Raw genomic sequence first — 12,966 nt, forward strand, 5'->3', positions numbered from 1 at the left:
GCCACAACATCAAAGCTTGCCATAATATCGGAATTCTTCAGCTTTATATCTTTGATTTTAGAAGAGAAGTCCATTGAATTTTTAATGTAAGAGGAAGATTTTCCTACTAGACCTTTTAAGGAGGATGCTAGATATTTTGATAATTTATATGTTGGTGAATCAATACTATCAATTATTGGCCTGAGCAGACAATTTGCTTTATGCACCTTTGGAAGGCCGTATATCTTGGAATAAGTCAATGTAAGGGCCAAAGAAAAAGACGTGTTTCTTGGAAGTTCCGTTTTCATCTTAAGGAGATTGTTTGTTCGATTATGTATCTCTCTCGTTGGGTCTCTGTCTAGGTCAGAGACCCAACGAGAATTTTTTTTACCTAATATTCTAGAATCAGATTAGGTATCTGATTCTAGTAACATCAGGATTTTTTCATGATAAACTGTTTTATTTAGTACGACCATTGTCTGCTTAGAGGATAATAATATCTCTATTTCTTTTAAGTATTTTGATAGCTAGTCTTTCACCAGGAGAAATGTTGTCGACTGGTGGTTTTGCATTGTTAATCGCAAACATTGCCTCTATACGAAGTAAATTTGCGTCTGCTGTAGGAAGCAGTGAGCTAGCTTTTTCTATCTTCGTAAGAAGCAATTCTCTAGGGATGGATTTTGGTGAAGGAATAAAATTAAGACCTTTTGAGAGAATATGCTCTTCTTCCAGACTAAGGGTGCAAGATGATTTGTTTATTACTAATTTTTTAAGGCCTTCATGATGCTTATTAGGTGCAAATCTTCTGTTAATCTAAGTAAATGAAATTTTCTAATTAGCTTAGATTTATTGATTTCCTGAGTTTTTGAAGCCCAGAATGTGCTTATTTCTTTTATGGTGTTCCACAACACAAGGTCTAAAGATGCTGCTAAACGATTTTCCAAAGTGAATTTTTTTCTAAAGAGATAGGCTTAGTTCCGTTTCTTGTCACCAATTCATTCTGATAGAAGATCTGATTTCACTTTTTGGTAATTCCATGTGCCCTTTCCGTTGTGACGATTTCCTTGATTTGTAGGAATTTCAGAATTATTGAAAAGGACTTACAGCGTTTTAAAAAGACGAGCCTGTTGATGAATAGTCCGATGCTTCTGGTGGTTTTCTGATAAGCTTTTGTAAGTTGGAATGTATCCTCGTCAGAAGGAATATGATGATCATTAATTACATTGACTCAGTGATTAAATGTGTTCATCTTTTTTTGACTGACTGAAACCAAGAAAACAGATAACAAGGTAATTTAATGGAGCACACGTTTCGTCAAAACAACTTCTTCAGATGTGGTAACACTTAAAGCAAATTAAAAAAAATCATAAAAAACACTGTGCCATTATAATAACAGACTTGTAAACTAAAGTCAAGTTTGAAATGTTGTCATAGTCTGTTCTGTAGTTCTATTGTTGTGCAAATACGAGTGTATGAGTTCACGCAAACACCAGCATCTAATGGAAGAACTATGCAAGTCAGGCTATAACTGAGGTTGCTGTTGATGTGTTATGGGTCTAGGACAATTTCTTTGGATTCAACTATGTACCGTCCACTTCATCATGACAAATATAAACGTTTGATGTTGCATTTCAGTCTACTCCGTGTTGGTGGCCTTCATCATTTGTGTTCACTGAAAATAAGACATGACTTGAGAGTGTGCTTGCTCTGATTCTATTATATGAAATGTCTCTATGATGTTCCTCTAGCTGTAAGAGGATTGACTTCTCAGTCTGGCCACAGTATGGCCTCCTACAATCACATATTATTTTATATACACTAGGGAACTGAAGATGGTTATGAGCTTGTTTCGAGTGGCTTAGTTCGAAGAGAAAATTTATAAACAGAACAAAGGACTAGCTATGGGTAGCCCCTGTCTCCAATACTGGCCAACATTTTCTTCGAGGATTTCAAGGAAAAAGCCATTTCTAAAGCAACATTAAAACCTAGAACATGGCTCCGCTATGTGGACGATATATTCCTTATTTGGGAGCATAGTGTAGAGCAGGCATTCCCAATCCTATGCCCACTGGCACCATGGTGCCCGTCGACCAATTTGTATGTGCCCGCTGCTGTTCCAACCATGTGGCGTATAGTTTGAAATAATCACGTGCACATCACACAACAATTCATTTCACTGGCCAATGAAATCCAATGCCAAAGATCACACTAACTTTCACATATATATCTAAATTTTTATATGATGTAAACTTTTAAGTAATAAAACATTTGATTATAATGTAAACTTTGTATGTATTCATTTAACAAAAGAATTCAAAAAATTTGCTTGAAAAAATAGTTGGTGCCCGTCGCCCTAGTGTTATTTTAGAATGTGCTCTAGGAAACAAAAAGGTTGGGAACCCCTGGTGTAGAGAATCTTCACATCTTCCTAAATCAAGTAGATTGGAACTAACTAAAATTTGGACTAAATAACACCGAGTAGATTGGAACGCAACATCAAACGTTTACATTTGTCACGATGAAGTGGAACGATGAATAGTTGAATCCGAAGAAACTGTCCTAGACCCTTCACACATCAACAGCAACCTCAGTTATAGTCTACCTGACTCGTATAGTTCTGCCATTAGATACTGGCATACGCGTGAACTCACACGCTCGCATTTGCACAACAATAGTACAGAATGACTATAACGACAATTCAAGCTTAACTTCAGTTTACAAGTCTGTTATTATAATGGCACAGTATTTTTATGGATTTTTTTAATTTGCTTTAAGTGTTACCACACCTGAAGAAGTCGTTTTGATGAAAAATGTTGTGTGCTCCATTAAATTAACTTATCTATTTTCTCGGTTTCAGTCAGTCAAAAAAAGATGAACATATATATGACTGTAATACTAATAAAACCAATGTTCTGGTCACGAGTAGAAATCCATTAGTCTGTGCTTCAATTTCACTGCTGAACAGTGAAACAATACTACAAGTCTCAAGTTTTAAATATTTATCGGTGATGGTAGGAGTGAAAGAGACATAAGATGAAGAATTTCAATGGCAAAGTAAGCTTCAACAAAGATGAGATGTAAGTGAAACATGGACCTTTTCTAAACAAGACTGTTAACAAAGAGTACTAAAAACTGAATGGACAGAAAAGAGTAACCAATGAGGAAGTTCTCCAATGAATAAGAGGATTGAATTATCATTAAGACAATGGAAAATACAAGAGGAAAATGGATAGGACAACTTCTGCAGCACAGCAGTTTCATGAAAATGATTTTTGAAGGAAAAGTGAAGAGTAAGAGACAGCATGGAAGACAAAGGCAGAAGTTTCTGGAACAAGTGATTAAGAAATCAAAATGCCTGGCTACATGTAAATGAAAACAATGAATAGGAGTGAATGCCATCAGAGGTATTCTTTTCCATTATTTCAAAATACAAGGAAAAGTCCTTTACTTACACAATTAGCAAGGTGAATATGTAAAATAACAAGAAAACAAGTATAAAAATCTATCAAGACTCAAAACATTAAAAACTAACAATTAAAGAGCTAAGAAACTTAAAAGTATAACACATCTAACACCCAGACAGAGTGTGCATTTCATTGTTCTGTATAATAATCGGTGGGTAGTGGCTAAATAAAGTTCTTAATTACAGCATAACTGGATTTGTGACTTCCAATTTATGCACAATGAACCACATGTTTGGACTGCCACATGAGTGAATGTTTCTGCAAAAACATGAGATGTAAGATTTAACGTCTTGTGAGTTAAGTTATTTCGGTGTTGACCTTCCTGAATTTAAAGTTGGATATCATATCAAGACATTTAATGCCTTTTTCTTTCATGATATGATTCACACAGATGAATAACAGTGCAGATATGTACACCCTTGTCTCATACCCAATTTTACATCAAACAATCTTCCTGTATCTTCTATTATTCATCATTTACGTGGATCACATTATAAAGAAAAGTGGGATTAGGCCTGATATCAAATCATTTTGAACTGGAGATGTAATCTCAGCTCTGATTCAGGTGATGCCATAATTTAAATAAATGACAGACTTACAACTCAAATATAGACTACTTACTGCTCAATATGACATCCCTATTACATCATATAATTTTTGTCTTCCACAGCTTTTCTCTTACTGCCGTGTCACATTTTAGGTGGAAGATAAATTTCATTGCCAGACTGGAGACCATGTACCAGAAGTCTGAAATTGTTTGAAAAGTTCCACAAATGGTCTCTAGAGCTGGGTATTCAGATTATGTAAAAAAAAAAAAAAATAAACAAATATATAAAATTAATAAAAAAAATCCTTATCCCATGCAAACTACCATAGGTTTATTCTTTCTTTTAGGGTTACACAGTGGTCTGCATTCATAGCGAAGAATTTATGGAGACACAACACACACGTTAGAATAATTACTTATCATTAAGAAAGTACCATTCGACGTTTCGACCTCTGTATAAAGGTCATCATCAGGAAAACATATATACAGGATACAAGCTACATGACAACTATACAAAAGTAAAAGGAATCTAAATGTTTGTTAATCATTTATCCTAGCCTGACCTTTGGTAGAAAAAACAGAACTGTGTTAAACAATTTTTAAAGTCCTCTCATATTAAGATTTTCTTCTGTTTGGGGTTGTTCTAGATGCTATATGAGTTGAAGATGGGTCCTCCAAATTCTTGGAATAATTAATCCAACAAAAATAATGGATTAATGAAGTCCTGCAATCAGTCTTCATGGGAATTGAATCATGTAATGAATAATGATATTAATAAATCTTGCATCTTATATTGAATTCAGCTGAGATTATGCAATTCTTTTTCAATTGATTTTCATCTTTTGGTTCAAACTGGTTTGTCCTTGAAAGAGCCAAGATCAAGCTGGTGCCAGGTTATAATTTCGATAAGAGTTATGCAACCAGTGATTGAAGTTGCACATTTCACATGTTTACTAATTCCATTTCCACAGCTTTTAAAATTTAGTTTTTTTATTGCATGATAATTTTAAAATCCAGAAATCATGTAGACTAAATCAAAGGATAAACAAAGCCCAATTCACACTCAAATTTATAATTTAAAAATCAAGAAAATAAACATCAAAATGGAAAGATCGTCTGTTAAGTTTACTCCATATAAATGTAGATTGCAAGTGAGGTTGCTTTTTTTTTTTTTTTTTTTTACTAACTTACTCAAATAGTACCTACCAAATAGTTTTTAGAAAGTATTCTTAAATTCATGGCTGAAGTCAAGAGACAAGTAAAGAAATGATCACAGGCAATAATAAAAATAGTGAATTTCATATTATGCTTTGATGATCATTTCTTTACTTTGTGACAATATTCATTACCAATGACAGTTGTGCTGGAGACAATTTTGCTTTGCTTAATTTTGCAATCCAACAGTTCAACTGAAATAAATGGAAATAACTATGCAAATGTTAAGAGAGATCTTAAATACCAAATTTCATTAAATTCCATTCAGCGGGAATAGTTTTTCCACAAAAGTGATCAAATTTTTATTTGATCACTTTTGTGGAAAATTGAGCAAAGTGGATTTATGGAAAATGTGAACATTGAGCAAAGTGGATTTACTTTGGTCAATAATAAAAAAATTGTCAAATTTTCCATTCAGGAGATATATAAAATTTTAGAAATGTTTCCTCTCTGTAAATGGCCCAAATGAAACAAAATGGTAATGGCTTAATAAATTTTTGTAAGGATTTCAAATTCTGAATTGCAACAAAATTCATCTAACAAGAATACAAATTAATTTGCATATGAACAGATAAAGTAGACAATAACAGATGCATATGCATTTTATAAACTGTACCAAAATAATCACAAGAATGATACAAAATAGTGAGATTCCTCAATACAAGTCATTTCAACAGTGCATGTGTGATAACCATATGGAATTACAATGAAAATCAAAATAAATTTATAAGAGTATATTGGGAATGCAAGGCCCCTAATGTTGCAATACGATAGAAGCAGAAGACGTAATTTTAAGGAAACAAGACACTAATGAAATAACAAATGGTTGTTCATAAGAAAATAGGAAATTTTTGGACCAGAAATGTATTGAGAGATGATTTAAAGGAACTTAGATGCTTCTTGTTTTCATAATTTTGTGGATTGAAACTAAGAAGTGTTCATTTGAAATTACTAACAATGGAAAGATAATCTTGCAATTCCAAATCAAGTTATTATACCAATCTTATTAGTCGAGTATCACTTCTTCTGCAGCTTGTCCCACTTAAGTAGGGTTGCTGTTCTCAGTGCATCTCCACCACATCCTCCTGTCTTGGGCTGTAACCATGTCCAAGTTCTTCATCCTCAAGTCCTCCTCCACCAGCTCCCTCCATCTCTTCTTTGGCCGCCCGTGCTTTCTCCTCCCCCTGCACATCCATCTGTATGACCTTCCTTCCCACATACGCATCCTCCCTCCTCATCACATGACCAAACCATCTCAACCTTGCCTCCTGTATCTTCGCTCCTCAGTTCATAACTTCCACTGTTCCCCTTATATAGTCATTCCTCAGACAATCCTTTCTGGTCACATTGCACATCTGCCTAAGCATTCTCATCTCTGCTACCTCCATCCTGCTGATGTTATTTATCCTCAGAGCCATAATTTCCATAGCATACGTCATAGCTGGTCTCACTACTGTCCTGTAGATTTTGCCTTTTAGATTGATCAGCACCCTTTTATTGCAGAGTTCTCCAGCCCCCCCCCCTCTCTCTCTCTCTAGTTCCTCCATCCTGCATCCCACTTTCTTCCCAGCCTCTCCATTCTCTTTCACTGTTGAACCTAAGTATCTAAAGTCCCTAACCTTCCTGATAACATTTCCTTCCGGATCTGTCTCCTGGCTGCCATCCACTTTGCAACACATATACTCTGTCTTACTTCTGCTCAGTCTCATACCAGTACTTTCCTCCATCTTTCCAGTTTAACTGCCACTTCTTCTCTTGAATCTGCACACAGCACGATGTCATACTCATACAACATTGTCCAAGATGTGTCTTCTCTCACCTCCTCCGTCACCACCTCCATCACAATATGAATGTACTTAAACAGGAATATACTTAATGCTGACCCTTGATGCAAGCTAACTGTCACATGAAAACTTTCTCTCTCCCAGGCAGGTCTGAACTCTTGTCTTCACATTTCTGTACATCTCCTGTACCAACATGACATATTTCTCTGGTACCTCAGACACCTCCAGACTTCTTGCCTTGGCACTCTATCGTACACTTTCTCCAGATCAATAAACACCAGATGTAGCTCCCGTTGTTTCTCTTGAAACTTTTCCATCATCTGCAGTAACCCAAAGATAGCATCTGTCATCGCCAAGCATGAAGCCAAATTGCTCCTTTGCAATCTCCACCTCCTTCCTCAATCTTCCATCAAGAACCCTTTCTAGGATTTTCATTGTGTGGAACATCAACTTTATTCCTCTGTAATTTTTACAGTCTTGTGCATCCCCTTTTACCCTTGTAGATGGGGACAAGAGTACTTTCCCTCCACTCTTTAGGTATATTTTTCTTTTGGCAAGCTTTTATGAACAGGTCCCACAGCAGGTCAATTCCCTCGAGTATCACTACATTAAAAAAATTTAGTGATACTCTGACTAGTAATAAGAACCAAAAGAAAAAGGTATGAACATATATTCACTCTATTAGGGTACTAATATTAGCTGAAAATATGGCTGAGGGAACCAAGACCACAAAAAGCTAGTACAATATGCATTAATTGCAAGTGTTCTTCATCTAGTGCATGTCTGCTTCGTGGACTGAAAAACCTGTGATTTTTTGAAGAATAATTATGCCATTTCCATATTAAGACCAGCTTTCACTTTTAGTTGAAAAGCTGTTATTATAGAATGCATCTTTCATATTATGAAGGAATCACACCCAGATCTATCAATAGGGCGACAGAGGTGCTCATCAAATAATTTTCATGGAAATTTATATTTCCATGAAACCTATATATGAAAGGCAAACAGTTCATCTTAGCTGTTTCCTTAAAATTCTTTTTAAAGTCACCATACACTATGTGACACCTTCTCATCCCAACTCTCACTCAAAATAGAGTGAACATTAATATGGAATTGGTTCACACTTTACTGCTAAAACAGCCTTTAAATCTAGGTTTCCACTAGATTATGGTATCTTGTTGTGGTAATTCCCTTCCATTCTTCCAGAAGAGCAGTAATGAGGGAGGTCAATGATGATGGCCCACTTGCAATCAGCATTCCAAATCATTACACAGGAGTTCAAGTAGGGGTTGAGATCAGAGCTCTGTGCAGGCCAAGTTCTACACACACACACACACACACACATCTCATCAAACCATTCCTGCACAGACCTTGCTTTGTGGATGGGAGTATTATCATTTCAATACAAAAAGGGTCTTCATTGAACTGCTGCTATAGAACCAGAAGCAAAGAATTGTCTAGAATGACATAGGCTTCAGTGTAGGATTCCATTGCTGGAATTAGGGAGCCCAGCCTGAACCCATGAAAAAAAAGCCCAAGACTATGATGCCTCCTCCACCAAATTTCACATTTGGCACAACATATTCAGGCAAGTAGCATTCTCCTGGCATCTGCCAAACTCATCTTTTGGACTGCCCAACAGGTGAAGCATGATTCATTGTTCCAGAGAATGCATTTCTACTGCTCCACAGTCCAATGGTAACAAGCTTAGCTTTACACCACTCCACCTGATTGTCCTTGCTAATGTTAGCCCTATGTACAGCTGTGCAAGCCATGGAAAAACTTATGTCTTTCAGCTCTAATGAATGTGCCGCTTGCACTATTTGCAGAGGCTTTTTGAAACTCAGTAGCAAGCATCTCAACTGAGGACAGGTGATTTTTTATGCCCCATGCTTCAGCACTCAGGAGTCAGACTGTGATATTATGTGGCCCACCAGGTTGAGATTGTGTTGAAGTTGGTCCTAAGCATTTCCACTTCACAATATCACAGTTGCTTGAGGAAACTGCAACAAAGCAAACCTCTCCCATCCCGCCGAAATGAGTTGTTGTAAAGGTGAAATCCTATGATAGTGCCACATCAAGTCACTGAGCTCTTCAGTATAGCCCATTTTACTGTTAACGCAGTAGGCTAAATATATCTGTTACACTACTACTACAGCGACCATGACTTGCTGACTATGCTTTGGCCACAGAATATGCTAGAAGAAGGACTCTACTCTGCAACAGTAAAAATAAATATGAGAGACTATTTCTTGAATATGCCTCAGCATTAAGAAACTACTTAAACATCAACAAATTTGGTTGCATGAAACTGCCTCAAATCTGGGAAGCTCTCATCCTTCAAACTTCAGCTCAACAACACCCATTTTAGCCATCTAAAGGGCACTATTTAGGACTTTAGGCTCACTTTCCTTGGCATACTTAAGTCTCATTACTCAGTGAGAGATTAAGCGGTGAAACTAGTAGGTTTTATTAAATAATTATTACAACCTATAAACCCAGTATTAGTTATTTTTTATTACAATAAATTTAATATTTCCAATATTTTGACAGTCATAATCGGGGAATACAGTATAATGTATGTGCATGTACATACATTATACTATATTCCCCGATTATGACTGTCAAAATATTGGAAATATTAAATTTATTGTAATAAAAAATAACTAATACTGGGTTTATAGGTTGTAATAATTATTTAATAAAACCTACTAGTTTCACCGCTTAAGCCAGTGGATTCATCTGGGTTGAGCACAAAAATATACAAGTGTTAAATATGAATCATTACATAACTAAAAACACCAAATGTGCAGGAACCATTACACAAAAATACAAGTAACACAAAAACAAGTGGTGCATGGAAGCTGGTACATGGTCAGTCATTGTTCAGCAAACGTGCTCAATACTTTGTAGAAAAATTAAAGTTCAACGTGTTTAAAGATCTGATAAGTGATTTCCAACATCACACAAAATCATTCCTTGGTTTCTGTTGAGGGTGCCATGTGAGCAGATTAGCCACTTAAGTGCAGCCCATTTTAATGTTCAATTTGTCGATGAAGATTGTGAGGCTGTGCCCTGTCAATTGCTTAAGTGGTGAAACTAGTAGGTTTATTAAATAATTATTACAACCCATAAACCTAGTGTTAGTTATTTTTTATTACATTAGTTTTTTGGTCGGAAAAAAAATCCATACTCATCATAAATTTATTGTAGTTAATATATATATATATTAGTCTACACTGTAATTTCGTTAAAAAATACAGCTATTATATTATTATACAGGCACCTCCATGAAGTCTGAAACTCATTGTGGGAAACCCAAACCTAGCCCTCACATCCCTACTAACCACATGTTTATTCAACTTCCAGCAATGAAGATGAATAAACTTCATCGCTGGAAGTTCTTCAGCCCTCTAGCCAAGCTGAAGCATTTCCCCTGCTTATAAAAACCCTTTTAATTAAATTTTTCTATCATATTCTCTCTTTTTTTCCTATCAACCAACTTCTGAAATCCACACACCCTGAATCTATCCTCATAGAGAACATTCCACAGGCCACTCACCATCTTGGTCACTCGCCTCTGAATCCTCTCCATTGCTTCCTTATCCTCAAGAAACCCAGAGAACCAGACTTGAGCACAGTAATCCAGATGTGGATATATCAAGGCCTTATAAAGAGGAATAACAACTTCCTTATCTCTACTTGTTAATGTGTACTTCAATAGCCAAGCAATCTTATGGGCTGCCTTAGCAATATGTCCTCTAAACTTTAACTCTCTGTCTACCACTACCTGGAGCACAGTGTCATCAATGTGATACATGACTCATAATTTATTTGTCTCAAATGCATAACTTTACATTTCTCCACATTAAACTGATATCCATTATCTTTTGCCCATAGCAATAGCCCATTTAAATCATCCTGCAAGCTCTCCACATCACTGTGATTAACTATTACTCTACATAATTCTGCATCATCAGCAAACAACTGAATATTTCCTTTCAAGTTATTTCCTATATCATTTATGTACAAATTAAACAGCAATGGTCCCAGCACTGAACCTTGCAGCAAACCACTAGTCACCCATTTTCACCTCGATTCTGCCCCTCCATATACCACTTTTTGATATCTGTCGAACGGCCACCTTCTTACCCACTTAACCAGTGTCATATCCATCCCCATTTGTTGTAATTTGCATAACAGAGTTCCATGTGGTATTCTGTCAAATGCCTTTGCAAAATTATTATGTAGCCATTTCCTTTATCCAACTTAGCTGTTATTCTATTATGAATTATTAACAGATGTATTTGCATATTTAAATATTCTAATACATCTGATATATGTGTAATTTCAATATCTCTTAGCATATATCCTGTAAAATTCAGGAAGTCAATTTTAGGTTGATAGAAACCAAATCCTCTATTAACACCTCACAAAAAATTAGATCTGTTAGTTCTAAGCTTATTATCATTAATGGAAATCAAGATGGGCAGCCTACACAAATAATGCCACCAGAATCACATAAAGAAGGTCTCTTAAGACCATCAGAAAACTTTTACAAAATGAAGTATTTTGTTGAATATCTTTTTGTAATACAAGAAATACTTGTATATGAAATGAGAGCAAAATTTGTATGCGTCAGTCTGAAGACCTAAATCTGGTTTGGTAGCAAAGGTATTTTAAAAAAAGTGGGGGAGGACGACGAATATATTTGTTTATTTAAAAAAAAAAAGACAAACGATATAAATTCAAGTAGCTGTAGAAGCTCATTCAGAGCACACTTTTACAAATAATCCTGTCCAAAGTGGGATTCAAACTCATAACTTGTCAGCTAAAGAGTGGGTATGTTACCCATTTGGCCAGCCTGGTTAGCAGAGCAGATAGCAATTCCATAAGAATTTCAAAAAGAAATTGTAGATATTTGCACTACTATATTAATTAATATTTGGCAATTATTAATAATTACTAATTATAATAATATTATCCTAACATAATCAATACTTACTGATGACCTTGAAGTTCATAGGCTGTTCCCTGTTGTCCCCCAATATCCCAAACAATAATAGATTGATCAAAGCTCCCTGAAAACAACAGTTTGCGCTCTGGATCCCAAGAAAGACAACGTATGCTTCCTGTGAAAAATAAAATTTTAATGAAAAATGTAATTTTTTAAAGTAACTCACAGCTTAATTTCTATAAAAAAAAATTGCATTAACTGTTGAACTGCATAAAGAAATCGTTAGTATTGACTGCTTACTTTTCCCCCACCCATTTGAGCAATCCACTAGGATTCATTTGCTATTCTTAAATACTTTTTAGAATATTCAGTTAAAGTTAACTAAATTATGCATACTTGTTTATTTTATATTTCCCTTGAAATTACACTTTTGTATAAGCCTATCCAAGAGCCCAGTAGAGAGCATTTTAGCAATATTGAATTTCAACAGATTTTACATTTTACAACTTTATATTACATTGTCCCCCCCCCCCTGGGGGGGACCTCACTGCTACCAAGTGCATCCCTCGGGTGGCGGATGAGGGAAGCCCAAGCGGGCAGCTCCGAATAATGAATAAGGAGCCGTGGACCAAAGGCGCACTTCAGAACCATGGTCAGGAGAAGTGCTGTAGACCACTGTAAAGATGCCAGCAAGTAGAAGAAGAAAAAGGCCCCCAGTCCTGCGCGGCTCTTTACAATTCCACCAAGGTGGTGGTGAGAAATCGGCAAGAGCAGGGGGTGCTAAGAATCTCGAAGAGAAAGGTAGACCACCATCTGGAAATTCGACCCTATTTATTGGTTCCTTCAACACTAGAACTCTGTCTTCTGACTCCCATATTGATTTCCTGCTTCAAGAACTACAAAATGTAAAGTTTGATGTCCTCGCTATCTGTGAAACCCGAAGAAGCTCTGAATTAACAGCAAAATGGAACAATGGCAACCAAATTTTCCTGGGAGCCTCAGATAACACTACAGGGGCTG

General features: G+C 36.0%; 1 protein-coding gene across 2 annotated transcripts in view; it reads right to left on the minus strand.

The window, feature by feature from the left end:
• Positions 1–12,966, minus strand: part of Wdfy2 (WD repeat and FYVE domain containing 2) — a 151,888-nt gene that overhangs the window by 53,344 nt on the left and 85,578 nt on the right. For both annotated transcript variants that reach the window (XM_090410882.1, XM_090410883.1), the window contains one exon: positions 11,995–12,121. In XM_090410882.1, coding sequence (XP_090267008.1) covers positions 11,995–12,121 — 127 coding nt within the window. The remainder of the gene's footprint in view (positions 1–11,994; positions 12,122–12,966) is intronic.

Source organism: Typopeltis vanoorti, chromosome 21, assembly GCF_054136105.1.
Source record: "Typopeltis vanoorti isolate ZY-2024b chromosome 21, IOZ_Tvanoo_1.0, whole genome shotgun sequence".
In the NCBI taxonomy this organism is placed as follows: Eukaryota; Metazoa; Arthropoda; class Arachnida; order Uropygi; family Thelyphonidae; genus Typopeltis; species Typopeltis vanoorti.